The 17,643-nt window shown below is 41.3% G+C and overlaps 1 protein-coding gene across 6 annotated transcripts in view; it reads left to right on the top strand.

The window, feature by feature from the left end:
- The window catches only part of pcloa (piccolo presynaptic cytomatrix protein a), a 72,826-nt gene that overhangs the window by 40,291 nt on the left and 14,892 nt on the right, over positions 1-17,643 (top strand). For all 6 annotated transcript variants that reach the window (XM_074626095.1, XM_074626093.1, XM_074626092.1 and 3 more), the window contains exons 6-16: positions 202-1,733; positions 2,905-4,975; positions 6,652-6,699; positions 7,332-7,414; positions 8,171-8,246; positions 9,690-9,815; positions 12,754-12,862; positions 13,676-13,740; positions 14,073-14,257; positions 14,854-14,904; positions 15,286-15,416. In XM_074626095.1, the coding sequence (XP_074482196.1) occupies positions 202-1,733; positions 2,905-4,975; positions 6,652-6,699; positions 7,332-7,414; positions 8,171-8,246; positions 9,690-9,815; positions 12,754-12,862; positions 13,676-13,740; positions 14,073-14,257; positions 14,854-14,904; positions 15,286-15,416 (4,477 nt within the window). The remainder of the gene's footprint in view (positions 1-201; positions 1,734-2,904; positions 4,976-6,651; positions 6,700-7,331; positions 7,415-8,170; positions 8,247-9,689; positions 9,816-12,753; positions 12,863-13,675; positions 13,741-14,072; positions 14,258-14,853; positions 14,905-15,285; positions 15,417-17,643) is intronic.

The raw sequence follows: 17,643 nt of genomic DNA, 5'->3' as shown, positions 1-17,643 counted from the left end.
TTTGTTTTTTTTGTCCTTTCACCGTAATATTTTTGCATGTGCCTGCATGCTGTTATCTTGTTCATACTTGTTGCACTTCTCAACATTGGATTTTTTTCCCCTTTTCCATCTTTTTAATTATTTGGATATGGCATGGCTTGCTTCAACATTGAATAAGTCTGCATTATTTGGACTCAACTGATATTTTTTGACTTTTGACAGGTGAAGCTGTTGACTACTCCAAGAAAGGAACTTACGCAGGAATGACAATTCCACCCTATTCCCAAGCCAGAGTCACAAGTGCTGTTGGTACACTCTTTGGTACAAGCAGCGTCTTGAGGTCATCAAATGGGGTGGTCTATTCCTCTGTTGCGGCACCAATCCCATCTACGTATGCCATTACCACTCAACCTGGGTCCATCTTTAGTACATCATACAACTCTCTATCGGGTATGCATACCAGCGACACCATGCCTTCCCTGTCCAACCTCCAGAATTTGCCCCTTACACGCTCCCACAGTTTCCTGTCCACCATCTCCACTACCGCGACAGAAGAACAAGGAGATGCCCCACTCAATCTAGAGATCTCTAGAGTGGGTAGTACTTCTGCTTTCACCACAGCAACAGCCTCTTTATCCCTCGACACCTACACCGATGCATCCCTGGAGGCCATAGCTGCTTCACTGGAGGCTCTGTCTTCACCCATGGTTCCTGGGGATGGCCAGTATCAGGCGGAGCGTGAGAGGCTAGAGATGGAGAAACTCAAGCAACAGCGCTTGGCGGAGGAGTTAGAGTGGGAGCGCAATGAGATTCAGCGGTTCCGAGAGCACGAACAGCTCTTGGTGCAGAAGGAACTGGAGGAGCTGCAGTGCATGAAGCAGCAGATCCTTGACCAGCAAGAAGATGAAAGACAGGCTCACCTTATGATGCAGAAAGAAACCTACGCTCAGCAACAGCAGCAGCTTGAGCAGATTCAGAGACTCCAAGAGCAGCTGCGCATGCAACTGGAAGAGCAAAAACTTCGTCAGATGTACCCAGGTGGGGACATGCCAGGGCACGGCGTGCAGGAGGCAATTGTCTTAGGACCTGATGGCACAGTGCTGTCCCGAAAGATCACGGATAGCGGGTGCCAGACAGATGAAGAGGATGAGGCAGTCAGCAAAGCTTACACAGCAGGGAGAAAAAAGAGAAGTGCTAAAAAGAGTGTTGACAGTTGTGTGCAGACTGATGATGAGGATCAAGACGAATGGGAGGCTCAGACAAGAAGCCGACAAAGCCGGCCACGCACTTCCAGGGGTGATAGGGGTGGGCAGTCAGAGATGTCTCTTAAAGCTCACACTGAGATTTCTATACAAACAGATACAGAGGGCAACATTAGAATGGACACGAGGATGGAGCTGTCTGACTCTGAAAGGACCTCACCAAACAAACGACCTGCCCCCTTAGAAATAGGCCAGTCTCCTAACCTCAAAGTTGATTCCTCTACGCTTCAAGCCCCTCCTAAATCTCCCAAAGTGCTCTATTCCCCAATATCCCCCTGCATATCTCCTAGCAAATCCCTCGAGTTTGTGTCCTATGAGAAATCGCTGGGTGATACAAGCCCGCAAAAGCTAAGAGGAAGTACGGATCCATCAAAAGCCTCTCCACCAAGTCCCCGGGGATCCAAAGCCATGCAGAGATCCATGTCTGACCCTAAGCCCATGAGTCCAACAGGAGAAGAAAGGGCAACATCTGGCACCCAGTACAGTGATACTGTGAGTAATATCACTTTAATTGACATAAATATAAGAAAGAACATAGACTCTGGCTAACACAAACACAAAAGAGGGTTTAAGAAGATGAGGATTTTATTTATGTTTAAACTGTTCTTTTGGAATATGCAAAACTAATTTAGATGTTTCTGGACAGGTATTTCCAGCGTGAGCCCATTTCTTCTTAAAATACCATGGCAGCAGCTCCAATGATGGCAGTTTTTCTTAGTTTTGGTTTGTTATGCCATTACGTATGGCACTAGTTTTATTTAACTTGTCATTTAAATGAATGTAATCCACTCACAGTACAGCTACATAATTTGACTGTTTTACTCACATATGAGTAAATATTTGTCCAGTGCAAACAAAAAAAAGTTACCCAATGCAGACTTGAATGTTCTTCATACCAATAAGTACTATATGTAAAAACTTAAATTCTGCTTTAACTTTAAGGATTCCAGTATGCATTCCTACCATAATACTGTACTGTGTGTTATGAAAACAGAAAAAGCTGTAATTTAATTTTGGTTTGTGGACATGCATAGGGAAACATATACAGAGAGGGAAGTAAAAGACACAACTGAATAGGTTAAACATCCCCACATAGGCATCCTGTGCTGCTCCCGGCCCTCATGGGGTATGGAAGTAATTTTTCTGCCTGGGCAATTCACTGTTGAGAATCTCATACATACAGAAAAGGATGGGAAATTAGCTGAGCTTGCAGGAAAATACTGAGCTGTCAGAGATCCATAGAGGCTTAATGTGAATAAATTACTTCTTAGGCATGTGCAGTTTAGTGAGTAGTCGGTGACATTTATGAGCAGGAATACCTTACTGGGAGGCACAAAAAGGTGTGTTTTCTAATAACCTTTAATAACCTCAAATACACCGTGTTCATATCCTAATTTATAGTCATGACTTTATATTAATATTACACTATAGAGAGACTAGAACTGATGCCCTTTTCTGCTTTTTTTAATTTGATCACATAATGGAAGTCTTGCAAAATATAGCAATTATCTCAGGTGAATTTCATCTGAGTAATACGATTCAGAGAAAGCAATTCTTCACATTCTGATCACTACATAACCAGCTGACTCATTTATTTTGGGGATTAAGGGAACTGTTTGAATTCCTACAGCCCTTATCAGTTTTTTGTTTACCTTTCTTACAGGGGAAAGGCTCAGGTGGCACACCAACAGGCACTCAAAAGAAGGTGAAAAGGACTCTCCCCAATCCACCGTCAGAGGACGAGTCAACGACGAGCGGCCAGACAGCATACAGCACAGGTTCGGCACGCCGACGAATGTGCCGCAATTCCAACATGGCACGTGCCAAAATACTGCAAGACATCGATCGTGAGCTAGATATGGTGGAGCGCGAGTCTTCCAAGCTCCGCAAAAGACAAGCAGAGCTCGATGAGGAGGAGAAAGAGATTGATGCCAAGCTTAGGTACCTGGAGATGGGCATTAATCGTAGAAAAGATGTGTTACTAAAGGAGAGAGAGAAGAGGGAAAGGGCCTATTTACAGAGCGTTGCTGAGGACAGAGACTACATGTCAGACAGCGAGGTTAGTAACATCCGAGAGACGAGAGGTGGGCGCGGAAGTGGTGAAGACGAGGAGATTGAAGATCATGGTCTTGAACGTCCCAGGACAGCTCCCCAGTCAGAACTGGAGGACTTTGTCCCACCTCAAACCAAGCATGAGTATGGAAAATACTCCCAGTATCAATACAATCAAACCCAATACCAGCAGTCTCTCTACCAGACTCCCCAGTCCTATCAGTCTCATTCTCTCTACTCCTCTGTCCCCTCGCTCACTAGTGCCCAGCAGCAGAGTTACCACCAGATGCTCCTGCTGCAGCAGAAAGCCGCCAGACAAGCCGCCCTCCTCTCAGAGCTGGACGCAGCGAAATATGAAGTCATTAGCCGCCAGCCTGATCCCACATCATCAGCCTACCTGGGAGTCAAGTATGACAAGTATGGCAACCACCTTGACCTCAGGGCCTTGGATGTGGGGAGTATAGCACGTAGCCCCATGTCAGCAGTTTCTGACTCCTATTACACAGATGTAGACCACCATACACCTCGGAGTTACATGTTGCTGGAAGATGCCGCAGAGCTGGCTAAGGGCTCCGTAGGTATGTCTTCATCTTACAGTCTGGCTGAGAGGGAGCTGGCCAAGGCGGAGAAGCTGCTGCGTAGGAGCGCTGCCGATCTGGGGTCTACTGACTATCTGGGATCCACCTCTAGACTCCATAGCTATGGAAAGACCCCAGACGAGGAGGATACAATGGAGGAACCCTACGAACTGAAACTCCTGAAGCAGCAGCTCAAGCAAGAATTCAGGAGAAGCACGGGTGGGACGGAAAGCTTGGAACAACTGACAGGCCTCTCCCAGAACTACTATACCCCGAGCTCTAGCATGTCTAGCTACTCCCAAAGACACTACCCAAAGACAGACAAGTACAGCATCAGTCGACTTACTCTAGAGAAGCAGGCGGCTAAGCAACTCCCAGCATCCATGTTGTACCAAAAACACAAGACTCCATTGTTAGAGCCTAAGATCTCCTCCAAGTATTCCTCTATTACAGACAACAGAGGTTTGGAGACGGATTATACCAGCTATCTTGGGTCTACCAGCGCAGCTGCAAGAGCCAGCCGGCTCTCGCAAGATGAGCTCACCTTCGGCCTTCGTAAGAATATCGCAGAGCAACAAAAATACCTTGGGTCCACCTTGGGTGCCAACTTGGCTGGGTCACTAAACTTGGGCCAGAGCTTAGGTTTGGACTCTGCCTATCCTAGTGGCAGTCGCTCAAGACCCTCATCCAGGCCCACATCTTGCTACGGCCTGGACTTGTCCATCAAAAGAGACCCTTCTAGCTCTTCGCTGAGGCTCAAAGGGGATGGTGAAACATCCGGGGATATACCAAGCTATCAAACCCCCTCCGGTCGCACCAAACCCACAAGCCTTCCCATTGTGCAAAGTGGCCGCGGCCGACTACCCATAGTGGCCCAGAACTCGGAGGAAGAGAGTCCGTTGAGCCCTGTCGGGCAGCCTATGGGCATGGCCCGCGCATCAGCAGGACCACTGCCGCCCATCTCCGCTGATTCAAGGGACCAGTTTGGTTCCTGCCTGTCCTTGCAGGACTCCCAGCAGCAGCAACTGATCATGGAAGAGCCAACCAGGGGTAGGGGTTATGTGCTGATGGATGACCTTCAGGGCACCATGTCAGATAGTGAAGGTAAAAAACAGACTTGTCACACTGTCACTCTTTTCCTACTTCATGTTTCATCCTTGAGAGTGTCTGGTTATGGTTTGTCTTGCTTGCATTTAGGACTATTGTATATAATATTTAGCTGTGTATTTATTGTAAATCTGCATGCATCTAACCTTAACTTTGGTGAACGTATCCTCTTTTTGTTTTCGGGTGTCAGTACTTTTGGTCAATCAGTTGAGATCTGGTGTGCATGCAAGCCTTTGTATGTCTTATAGGGTGTGCTTGAATGTATCTTTATGCATGCACTGTGTTTCTGTCTGCATTCCACATATTGTGTAACTTTCCCATATTAGTTCACTGCATGATACCGTACAGTCGATCTTTCTGTTACAGCTACATTGTGTGGGAGGTTCCCCTCCTCAAATAGCAACCGCTCACTTGTGGAAGTCTGCGTTTTATTTAGAGCATGCTGATATTTGTAGCTGTTAAACTCTTAAAGAAGGCTTTCTTAGTCTTTCAAATCCTGCTTGTTAAGCATACAAGGCTTGAGCCACAGTAGCAGAATGATCCTCTGAAACTTGGGTCAGGTTTTGAAAAACAAACACTGAAAAAGTGCCTCCCCACTTGCAAATTTTAGATAGTCGGTACAGAATTCTGTCAGTTGAACCACTTCCTTCACAAATACTCTCCAAAATAACAGTATATTGTAATAACACAGCCAATAGTACATTAATTATATTTTTGGATTCTACAATAGTTGAGGTGCAATGTGGATAATGTGGGTGTATTTCATCATATTTAAGTGTATACTGTATATACAGTATATATAATATTTGTGGGTTAGGTTATTATGAAGCCAAACTATAGGCAAAACGTTACCAAATTATGACATTCCCAGAAAATAATATTTCAAAGCAGGACACTGTGATATTTTTTGAAATGCATGATATTTGGTTTCAGCACTTATATGTGTGTAATAAATATAAAACTCTAACTTGCATGTCTTGTTGTGAATACTTGCCTGTTCTGTGATACATCATCAGTGACTTTATGTTGCATGGAATACATTTATGCCTATTATTAACCTTTCTGTACAGGTTCTTTATACGGCATTTCCTGCCTTTTGTGTATTTTTGATTTTAAAACAGGAAACAATCTGATTTAAAAAAAAAACAATAATGCAAGAATACTATTTAAATTATCATTTGCTGAGCAGACATTCACATTTTTCTTTATTTTTCTCTATACTTACTGAAAGCATACAGTGTTACGTTTTTGTGAAATGTGCTGAACAGTGTCTTATTCCAACAGGAAAGAAAATCATTATTTTTTAAGCAAGTGCATAAAATTGTGTAAATCTCAGTTTACTGCTTGGTAAAAGCTATAAACCATTAATTCAATTTATTAGCAATATATTGCTTATGCATACTCTTCCAGTTATGACTAAAACAAAGGTTTTATGGAGTACTTATGCAGCAACGACTTGGTCAGTTTCCAAGCCGAGGACAGTGTTTTCATGAAAAGGGATGCAAAATGTGACAGTTTTAGTAATACTAATAGAGCTACCATTGTTTATCTTTCTGGCTTAAACATCTAAAGACCCCAGTTCTGAGTTGTCTTGAATGCAGCATAACTACTTGTTAATAAATTCATATGGATCCCATCATTTTGCAATATAAACCCATTTGCCTTGATTCCAGCCCTAAGTGATTCCATGATGGCTTTGAACAGAGACGATGCGACCAATGGTAGAGTATTAGTTCAGTTCTTTAGTCATCCATTAGCTAACACATTAACCTGCACCACAAGTCAAATGCACAGCACCATAAAATGATGACCAAATGTTGGGGAGGTTTAAGACACTCGTAAAATGGCAAATTAACTTTAATTTGCAATTCTTCAAACAAATGTCAGTGCTCTTCTCTCATCTTGTACTGATACTCAATGTTTTAGAAACACAGTCACTTTCCTAACAATTGGAGTAATTAACAATACGAAATATGTACATACCCAACATTTACATTCATAGAAAGTTACTGCATTATAGGTTCAGATTGTGCTACTATACATACCGTACTAATACTGTTCTTATTCACTCTCAAACTGCATTTTTTTTTTTTCTTATTTTACAATACCTGTGAAAATATGTTGTGTTCCTTGGCTTTCTTTCCCCTTTTCACAAGAAAGTGAACTCTCAACTCTCTCTGGCCCTTGTTGTCCTCATAGTTTTATCCCAATCACTATTTAGTAAAGACTTTTCATGAATTGAATTCTGCTTAATGACACTTTTTATATGAACTGAAGAAGCCCATCCTATATATTGGGATGAAAATGTCTTCTCCGATTGGTTCTGAAATAGTGCTTGTTTTTGTCCCTGAAGCCTACCACCTTAGACGAGAGGAGACAGACTGGTTTGAAAAACCTAGAGACGGGCGGTCGGAGAACGGACAAGAGAAGAGACAGGTGAAACAGGAAAACACACATACTGTACACGTAGACACTGTAGTAAAGTTCTTGCATGTACTGTATACCAAGTCCAAGCAGTAATGAAATGCATGCACCCACATTCAATCACCTGTATATCTTTGTGGTATATATGTTCATGTTAACTGCAGACACTTAAAGAGGACCTATTGTGCTTATTTTAAGGTGCATACTTGTATTTTGGGTTTCCACTAGAACATGTTTTCAACTTTAATGTTAAAAAAACCCTTTATTTTTCTCATACCGGCTGTGCTGCAGCACCTCTTTTAACCCTCTGTCTGAAATGCTCTGTTTGCCAAGTCTGCTCTGATTGGTCAGCTGGCCCACTCTGTAGCAATTGGTCAACCAAACCAACTCTTTGGGCTCCACTCTAGCTAGTTTCGTTTGAGGGCGTGCCAAACTAGCAGCTATAGGCGGGTATATGCAAAGTGTGTTACTTGGTGACATCACCACATTACAGAAGAAAAGGCGGGACTTCAAGCAAGGCGTTTCAGGCAGTTCAGGAGCAGTGTTTCTGTGGGGGGAGAGTAACTCCCTTTGGTCTGGACTTTGGGCTTTATAACTTTACAGACCTTTAACATGCACAAAAAAATATATAATACACTAAAGGAAAGAGAAAAAACACAATAGGTCCTCTTTAAAGGCTGCACATATGTCCATATTGCAAAACTTACTTAAATGTTTCCCATTTATCTTGTATGTACATGACATCTCACCATTGTGTATGGGCCACAGGGAAAAGGCCCGTACTACCCCTTCCCTCACCTCAGGGTCAAACTGCAGAGGGATCCCAAAGACCGCAGTGTCTCAGGTAAAGTACCGCAATTTACTACATTTAAAAAAAAGCAGCATGCTAAGAGCATTTAAAGAGGCATTACAAGCTAATGTGTTATTGACTGTGATGCATGCATTAGATTTTTATTGACCCCGTTGCTTACTGACTGCATCAAATATTCACCGCATACACATTGTTTTCCCTTTATTGAATTTCAATGATTACGAAGTAGATATTCACAAAGGCAGTAAAACGTACACATTAATATGGATCATAACGGTCCCATTAGGCTTACAGAGCATGACTAGTGTGCGTCACGCATTCTATTTACTTGATATTCATGCCAGATCTCAACAAACTGGCGAGTCACTTCCCCTGCCATTACGTTCCATCACACCATTCCTCCAGGCTCAGAACAGGCAGACATTTCATTTCCTGGCTTCCCTTTTGATTTGGCGCTTTTCCACGCTCATCAGTCATCGCCATGCTCAAAATGGCGTATCCCTCACACTCAGGATTATCTCGCACAATTAACAGACAGCCCACAAAAGGAAGCGATTTGTTTATGAGGACCCGGTGCTGAACAGAGTCGTTTTTGTTCTTGCTTCCATAACCTGGTTAAATACTGTACAAATGAAGGAGGTTGTGCTTCTGTGTACATTCTGTTTGAGGGACATGATCAATATGTGGTTTATGGATAATCGGTAGAGGAGGTTGGCATGTGTGCTGTTGTCTGCTGTTCTACAAAGGCAGAGTATAGTAAATACAGACGCAGAGAAATTGAGGAAAATCATTTAAAGTTTTCACGCCGGCAAACTGAGTAACAGAAAGGTTGTAATGCCGTAACATACATAGTACCTAAAATGCCTTTGGACAAACTTCTGAAAACACATCCATTTAATTTCTTTTTAAGAAATGTAACTTTATTTTCATTATGTATAGTGCATAGTTATAGGAATTGAATGTAGGTTATTTGTTGTTTACATCTGTCTATTGATTTTGAAGAGCGGTATAGAAATACAGTAAAACAAACAACAAATGCGTAGGGAAAAAAATATTAAAATAAAATAAAATTCATTGGCGGTAACACAAAAAAAGGAAAAGTTAGACATAATTTATCACAAGTCACAAGGTATTATTAACACATGAATCAGTTAACCTGTTAGACCATTAACAATTCACTCATTTTTCAATCAGACTAATCGCCAGATTTTATGGTGGATCTTATTGTCTCTAGATGTAATACATTTCCTAATTCCTTCAGCCACATATCAAATGTTGGGGACTTCTCAGATTTCCAGAATTGTAGCATCAGTTTTCTGGCTATAGCAGTGTGGATAGAGAGATGGCCTGGTTATTTGTAGCCTATTTTTCTCCTTTTTTTGTCTGCATAGGTGTGTGGACAAAAAAAGTAGATGTTACAAGCCAATGAGACTATCAGACTAATTAATAAGTCTTTTGTTTTTGGTCCCTAAACAGGAAATGGTCTGGGTATCCGTGTGGTTGGAGGGAAAGAGGTCCCTGGCAGTAACGGAGACATCGGAGCGTATGTTGCCAAAGTCCTACCTGGTGGAGCTGCAGAACAAACAGGAAAGATTCTTGAAGGTGAGCTCTTCTACCAAATTAAACTTCCCCATGTGTAAAAAAAAAATGTTCCTAAAACATCACATTGTTTTACAAGGGGGTATGTGCCAGACTATTTCTTGGCCTTTTGACTTCTGTTGAATAATACAGTAGCTTGAAACTGCAACAGTTACCTATTCCAGTAAAAGTTTGTTCATAGATATGTGACCTGTGATTTCACCCTTGCACACCTCTCACTGACACCACCTCAGGATAAACTGCTGTGTGGTATAACACATTTCATGAGGTGGTATTTATTTCACACGGGGGGAGTCTGGGTACCCTTAACCCACTCGCCCTCCACAGTCCATCTGTCTGCTCATAGTCCCCTTTAATGTCTGTGTTGAGCCACATTGAGGGTGTGGGACAAATGGTAAAGCTGTGCCCCCGCGCCTTTTTGAAGCTGCCACACTGGTGATCTATGGATGGTGAGATAGGGAGAGAGAGAGAGAGAGAGATACTGGCCGGTTTGGACCTTTGTAGTGTGCCATCCATCTGTCTGCGCTCTGTAGATGTGTGTGTGTTTGAGCGTGGGCAAATCTTTTCGTACTTTCTGTTCCTGTTTGTGTCTCCATCCCGTTCTTGTTTCTCTCCTCTCCACTTCTTTATCATATTATATTATAAAAGGTTTCAAGTGAAAACTGAGTCATGAAGAAATACAAATAAAACCAATACAGTTGGGAACAATAGTGCAAATATTGGGACTCTTTACAACATAGTGGGAGTTACTAGATTTCAGTTGAGCATATTAACATTTGCCATTTGCTAATTAGCCCTAAACACAAAGTACAGCTGAAGGCTGACGGGAATGTTATTAGGTATTTTCAAATTCAAATGTTGACATGATGAACAGTCTGAGGATCCCTAAAGTTATTAGAATTTGTTCTCTCTGGACCTTGAATATCTGTAGCAAATTTCACAGCAATCTGTTGCGTATTTCACAGCAATCCACACCTGTTCGACATCGCCATCCCTAGAGCCACACTGCTAGTGTGCAAACAAAAAGAAAATACAAAACCAATTTTTAAAAATGAATAATACAAATTAGCTTTCTATCACTTAATGAGGATTACTTCAGGGCAAATTTAAAATAAAATCAATACCAAGAGCCTTCTATCTTCTGTATAGTAACAACAGCATGTTATTTTTTCTTTTTAAATCATGAAACAAGATCGTTCAATTTCCGTTTTCCAGCTTTATTCAGGATTTTAATCATGGATGGATTAATGATCGGTCATACTGGGTTCACGCCCAGGCCCCACCCCCTGACCTTCACCTACAAAATATCACTCAAAGAGGCACATACCAACCAGGAAGAGACTCAAAATGACCACAAAGAGACACAAAACAACTACAAACAGAATCAAAATAAGCACAAAGAGACACAAAACCACAGAGAGATATGTAACGACTACAAAAAGAGACACAAAACCACAACAGAAAGAGGTCAAACAGCTCTAAAGTCTGTGTGTCTTGCTCCTATAGTAGGAGAGCTGATGTGGCCTTTTGCATGTCTGTGCCCAGGGGCCCATTGTCTCATAATCCAATCATGATTTTATTGCTTGGAAAAGTCTAAAGGCAGAGGATTCAACAAGCTGCGTAATTTCTCAAGCGCTTTATAGACCTTAGATTTTTTTTCATTAGCATAACTTTCACATACTGTTCTATATTATTATTGTTTCATACTGTTTCTTTCAACCGCTTTATACCGATAAATTCATACCTCGAGGAAATATTGGGGGTCAGCAGAGTTTTATATGTTTCTCTTTCCTGCTTTTTGCTATAATCCGTTGCCACCTGTTGCTGTAATCGTACTCTGTCTCAGCACCTCATTGTTCAGCCATTTCTATAGTCTCATTCATTATCATTCTATGTACAGAGAGAATCAAAGGTTTAGGGCTGAAGCTGTTGATGATTGCTTCAGTTCAAGAGTCACGATGCAACTGCGGCGTTGTTAGCCGCGAGGACAACTCAACCATGACAACAGCAGTCACCCTGTCATCAACGCCGAGCAGAACGGCTGCAAAGTACTTCGGTTCTGCCAGTGGGAACACGGCGTCTCGCCCTCCGCGGTGTGAACGCGGAGGAATGTTGTCAGATTCAACAAGCGTAGAGGCTCGGTGTCACAGAACGACACAACGAGTGTACGAATACATGCTTGTTTGTCTGATCACCGGAATTTCAAGTTTCTTTGAACGTGTGCAAACTGCAACACTAATGCAAGCCTTAAGAGTGTGAACAATTTGCTGAATGATATTGTCACTCACACATGCAGCTCGAGAGTATCGTCGCAAACGGACCCTCCTGATGAGCTGTTTCAAGCCGTGTAAGTCCTGCCAGCGTGCAGGGGTGTGTTTTTGGAGGTTTGCTGTGCTGTGTGGATTCATTATGAGCTTTAACTGCTGCGTTAAATATAAATAAACGGTCCATTTTCTACTACGAGACGTTTGTTTTTGCCGGACTAGATGAGAGAAACTAGTATCTGATTGGATTTTGTGTTCTTTCCAGGCCATAATGCATCATGCTGAAATCCTGCAAATTATAGTTTTATAGCTGAAATAACACAAAGCCATTTCCAAGTTCGTTTCAACCCACTTCTGTGCCACGAGCAGCTTTGTCACACAGCTGCCGTTTGGGCTGTCAACAGCGTTTATCGCTCCAGTTTTTGGCTTGCAGTGTGACGTTTGAGTACAAGAATCAAAGCTTGTTTGTTCACTGAATTCAATCAAAGGGGGGATGTTAGACCCCTGATCTGGTTCCTTCATTTGGGTCAATTTAGTTGAAGAATGAATTGATCCCTTTTAATCATTTAAAGGGCTACTCACTTAAAGGCTTTGATTGGATTCTTTGGTACAGACATTCTTTAGTATGCTGTGTTTTTGATTGTTTTTCTTGTGTGTAAATGTGTAATTGTTTATAGGAATGCAAGTCCTGGAGTGGAATGGTGTTCTTCTGACGGGGAAGACCTACGAAGAGGTGCAAGGGCTCGTCGGGCAGCCGTGCAACGAGGCAGAAGTGTGTGTCAGACTGTGAGTATATAACCACTCTCCTGTATTCTATTTCTAGCACGCCATACTCATCCTTCTATCTTTTTTTTTTTTCCTCATACTCTAATCATCACTTTGATCCATCATCTTCCTAATCCAATCATTACTTCTTTTTTTTTACATTTCCTGCCTCTTCGTCTCCCTGATGTCCCCCTCTAGTCTTCTTTCTATTTTCCAGTCATTGTCATGACTTCGAAAAGCTCAATTTCCCCCCCAAATTATCAACAAGTTCGCGTCCCAACTCGTCACACACCGCCGCAAACCACTATAGTTAGGTTTAGAAAAGAACTACATGGTTGGGCTTAAAAACTACTACGGTTGTAGAGTAAAAAATGATGATGAACGTTGTGAACACGGGACACAAACGAACAGCTGATTGTAACGTGACACACGGGACACAAACAGCGGTCTCCTGGATGAAAGCCTTGTGTTTGTTGGACCCATCCACCTCCCCTCCCACTGCCCGGTGTGTGTTTTCGTTCTTTAAACTGAGTCACTACACTTCCGGCTCACTTTCTACGAGTGTTTCCTATTGACATGGATGGGTTTACATTATAGTTAATGGAAAGCTTTGTGCTAAAGGGTGCCTTGTGCGGAAGTACCGAACGCCTATGGCCATGACAAAGCCCCGGCATTTAACGCCTTGGGAATGAGAAACGGGCTTGAATCAGTTCATAAGTAATCAGTCCTATATTCTGTATCTATTTTCCTTTTTACTTATTTTCTCTTTTTTCTCCTTTCTACTTGAGTTTTAATTTTCAGAATTATATGACACATTTTTTTCCTGTCTTTCAGTGATCTCAACATGCTGGCTGAGTCTGACGGTTCAGAGCACCTGGATTTCCAGGAGCACAGCAAAGGTGAGATAAAGTATTTCTAGAACTCCAGCAAGCAATCGCTGCTTCTCACTTTTCCCCTCCACCACCACTAGTCCCTACCTTCTCAGTATTTCATTCCCAATTAGCATTTTAGTCTCTTGCAATTTTTAGACACTCTTGTCATATCGCTTTCATCTACGATTCTCTCTTTTCTCAAGCTCAGCCATGCATTACTTGTGGCCTATTTCTTCTTTCTGTCTGCATTACAGTGGGGCCATTAGATTGTCCTCAAAAGAGCTGTAAAGCCTTTGATATCCAACTTGAAGTTTCATGATTTCTGTCCCGTGGGTGCCTCTGGTGTGACCCCCCTCTAGGTGACAGACCTCCCAGGTCTCCAGGTGTTGACCCGAAGCAGCTGGCGGCTGAACTGCAGAAGGTGTCCCAGCAGCAGGCTCCCACCTCCACCTCCTCCTCCGGCCTGCCCCCCACCACCTCGGCGACCTCCAGCCCCGGCCAGCCAGGATCTCCCTCCGTCAGCAAGAAACGCCACGGCAGCAAGGCCAGTCCGTTTGTCATGTTCAGCTTAGAATAGATTCAGCTTAACATTTTTCAAAATTGGTAGTGTTGGTTACACATTACAGTAAGTGCAATATCATTATGAATTGCTGTATAAATTGCTTTCCGGTTCATACATCTGCAGTTTTCGTTTTTGTTCTGTTAACTTATAACTTTGTTAACTTCCTATGGCGCTTCTGCAGTCTTAAAAATATTTCTTGAGAAACATGTAGTATCCTTTTGTTCCCAATTTGATCATAAAATTTGGGGAAGATATTTTGTTTACACCAAGTTTATTAAAATCTACCACATTCAGTAGCTCTTCTTTTAGTATCAATATAGCATTTAGAAAAGAATTGTGCCAGTAAAGAATAAAATGTAAGAATTCACCACTTGTAACTTTTCTGAAATGAATATTAAATTAGATGCACCAATTTCAAGAGTTTAACTTGTTTAGCCTCAAGCACTGCATAAAGCACAGTGCAGTACAGTACATAGTGTCCAGTATGTACAGTCCAGTACACCCACCGGTAAGCACTAAGAATCCACCTACAGATATTTGCTTGCGGTATCTAAGCATGTTGCTTTTATTTCTTACAGACTGCAGAGGGAATGAAGACCCAGACCCACCCCGTCTCTGGAGAGATACAGGTCCGTGAAACAAACGGATGAGCTCTGTAATGTTTATTAAATATTTATTTATTAAAATTACAATTAAAATAAATACAAATAAAATTTAAATACAAATTAAAATAAATAATGGTTGAATATAATTACAATTTAAATAAAATAAATTAAAGTAAAAAATTAAATGTTATTAAAATAAATTAAAAATTAAATGTAATTAAAATAAAAATTAAATGTATAAAAATAAATGAAATTAAATATTATTAAAATAAAAGGAATACAATTAAAAAAATAATTAAATAAATGCAAGAAAATACAAAGTGAATCCTGTATTTTATTTATTTATTCCATTGTTTCTGTCACCAAAATGCATTCGAATCCAATTCAATGTGCTTCTTTTTGCAGCTTCAAATCCACTACGACAAGCAGCTCGGCAACTTGATCGTTCACGTCCTGCAGGCCAGAAACCTCGCCCAGCGGGACAACAATGGCTACTCTGACCCGTTTGTTAAAGTGTATCTCCTACCAGGGAGAGGGTGAGTCAAGGGCTCGGACCCTGCAAGCACACCTTTCAGTAGTTCAGAACAGGATACAATATGAGAAAAAAAAGATGTAGCTGTACAAATTGTGTTGATTAAAGAGAGATAGAAGTGTGTAAGATGTGATTGTTTAAGCCACTTTTAGAGAAGGAATTTGAGTGATGCTTAGATATCCCCATTGACATCCAGGCTACAAAGACAGCCACTTTTTTAAGCTCAAACCTGATTTCCATTCATTTTAAAATCGATTTACAATTGATTTTGGCTTACCATGACATCTTTCAATGTGCAGCACATGACCTTTCTTTGGTATCAATTCCATAGCACCTATACACATCAGGTCCATCAAAGGATATGCTTTATAGTGTAGCTCCAGTGGCTTCATGTGATACGAACTCATCAGCTTATCGCTGCTGAGTGACATAAACATTATGTAAAAGATACGAAGCTGCTCGTGTTCCTGTGTTGACGTTGCCCTCGCTGATGGGAGTTCTACTTTAGGTGTGAGTGCAGTCAAAATCAATAGCTCCCATATTTACCTGCAATACGATCCACACTCTCTCATAAGTCCGGGGCTCCCTCTCTCACTGTGATTGCACTGTAATGTGATTGACTCTCCCACCGTCTCTGCTGTTTGATGTCCCTCGAGAGAGTGTTTCTTCCTGGGATCGTTTCAGATAAAAGCAATCATATACAGTCTGTGTGCTTCGCAGCCGCCGCTACTCTCAGTCTGACACGTGCAGATGCAAACACCACTGTGGGTTTTAGACAGGGTTATGCTAAAGGGAGTGGGAGAGTGGTAACGGACCCACAATCCCTGCAGCCGCCCCCCCTACTGAAAGTGCTTATGGAAACATGCACGTGTATATGCTACATGTGTGTACACTTGCACACGCTCACTGCAATCCATACAGAGGCTTTTCAGTTGCATCACAGATCTCCTGGCAACCACATGGAGCTGTTTCACATGTGAAACGGGTGGTTATAAATAACCAGTTCATAGCAACCAGGGGAAGAGGGAAGAAATAGTTGTGATTTGGTAGAAGTAATGCACGTTTTACAGGAATTATGCTTCTCCAGGCTGCACGTATGCGAACGTACACGGGTCTCGTTCAGACGCTTATCACGTTTAGCAAACCACAATGTAAAGAAAATGTGGAAGAAATCTGGAAATGGAAATAAATTTCACCCTGGAGATGTCTGTGCATTATAGAGAGGCAATACGTTTTGTAGCAGATTGAAAATGCAGTCTGAAAGAATGTGTATCCTCCTATAACTTTTGCTAGGAAAGTACTAACATCTCCCTATTCACCAAGCTTATTAGTTATGATTTATGATCTCTGAAGTATCTTCAAAATAAAATACTTGATGATAGGGGCGGAGACTGAGAGAGAGCAAGTATATTTGTCTAATTGCTAGTCAAAATATCTCATAACACATAATCAACTAACAAGCAACATTTCAGTGAGATAGAGGGACTTGTTTAGACAATGAATCTTAAGTGAAAAAATACTACTTTTACTTCCTAATACTAGTGAAATATAGCTCAACATGAGTTTTTCCAGCTAATTTCAAGATTTCTTTTCATCTTGAAAGGCCTAAATATTACATCTTATTTCAAGAAATCTTACCAAGCATAATTTCACTTGTTCCATACAAGCAAAAAAATCTTGTATTCATTGTTTTTTGGCCTGTTTCCCAGTGAGGGGGTTACATATTTTGGCAGGCTGCATGTCCCTCGTGGTAGGACAAGTACTTTAATTGCTGTGTGTTATGAAAAGTGCTATGTAAACGCAATGCATTATTATCATGATGATTATTATGATTATTATTATTCACCTTTTAAGGAGGGGGGATTCAGAATAATTTGTAACAATATCAAAATTTAGGCTTTCATTTGCAATGAATTACAGGAATAAAATATTGTTTACAAAGCTGCATTCAGTTTAAGTAGATGTATCTGAGGTGAGCAATGTCTTAAACGGATTATAATCCTGATTTTGCAGTATAGACCACATAATTGAATGAATGAATGAACAAATTCCTTACAAAAGGTTGAATTACAGAGTGTCTGGATCTATCTTCCAAATAGTAACATAGGATGTCATCATTATCATAATCATAATCAAATATACTGTATGATTGCCTTGGCTTTTCAGTAGACATTCTCAATTCAGTGCAATGAATAAGTTCAATACAGAAGAATAAAAGCGTTTATTTTTGA

This window comes from Sebastes fasciatus, chromosome 23, assembly GCF_043250625.1.
Source record: "Sebastes fasciatus isolate fSebFas1 chromosome 23, fSebFas1.pri, whole genome shotgun sequence".
NCBI classification, from domain to species: Eukaryota; Metazoa; Chordata; class Actinopteri; order Perciformes; family Sebastidae; genus Sebastes; species Sebastes fasciatus.
This window is presented reverse-complemented; position numbering and strand designations above follow the sequence as displayed.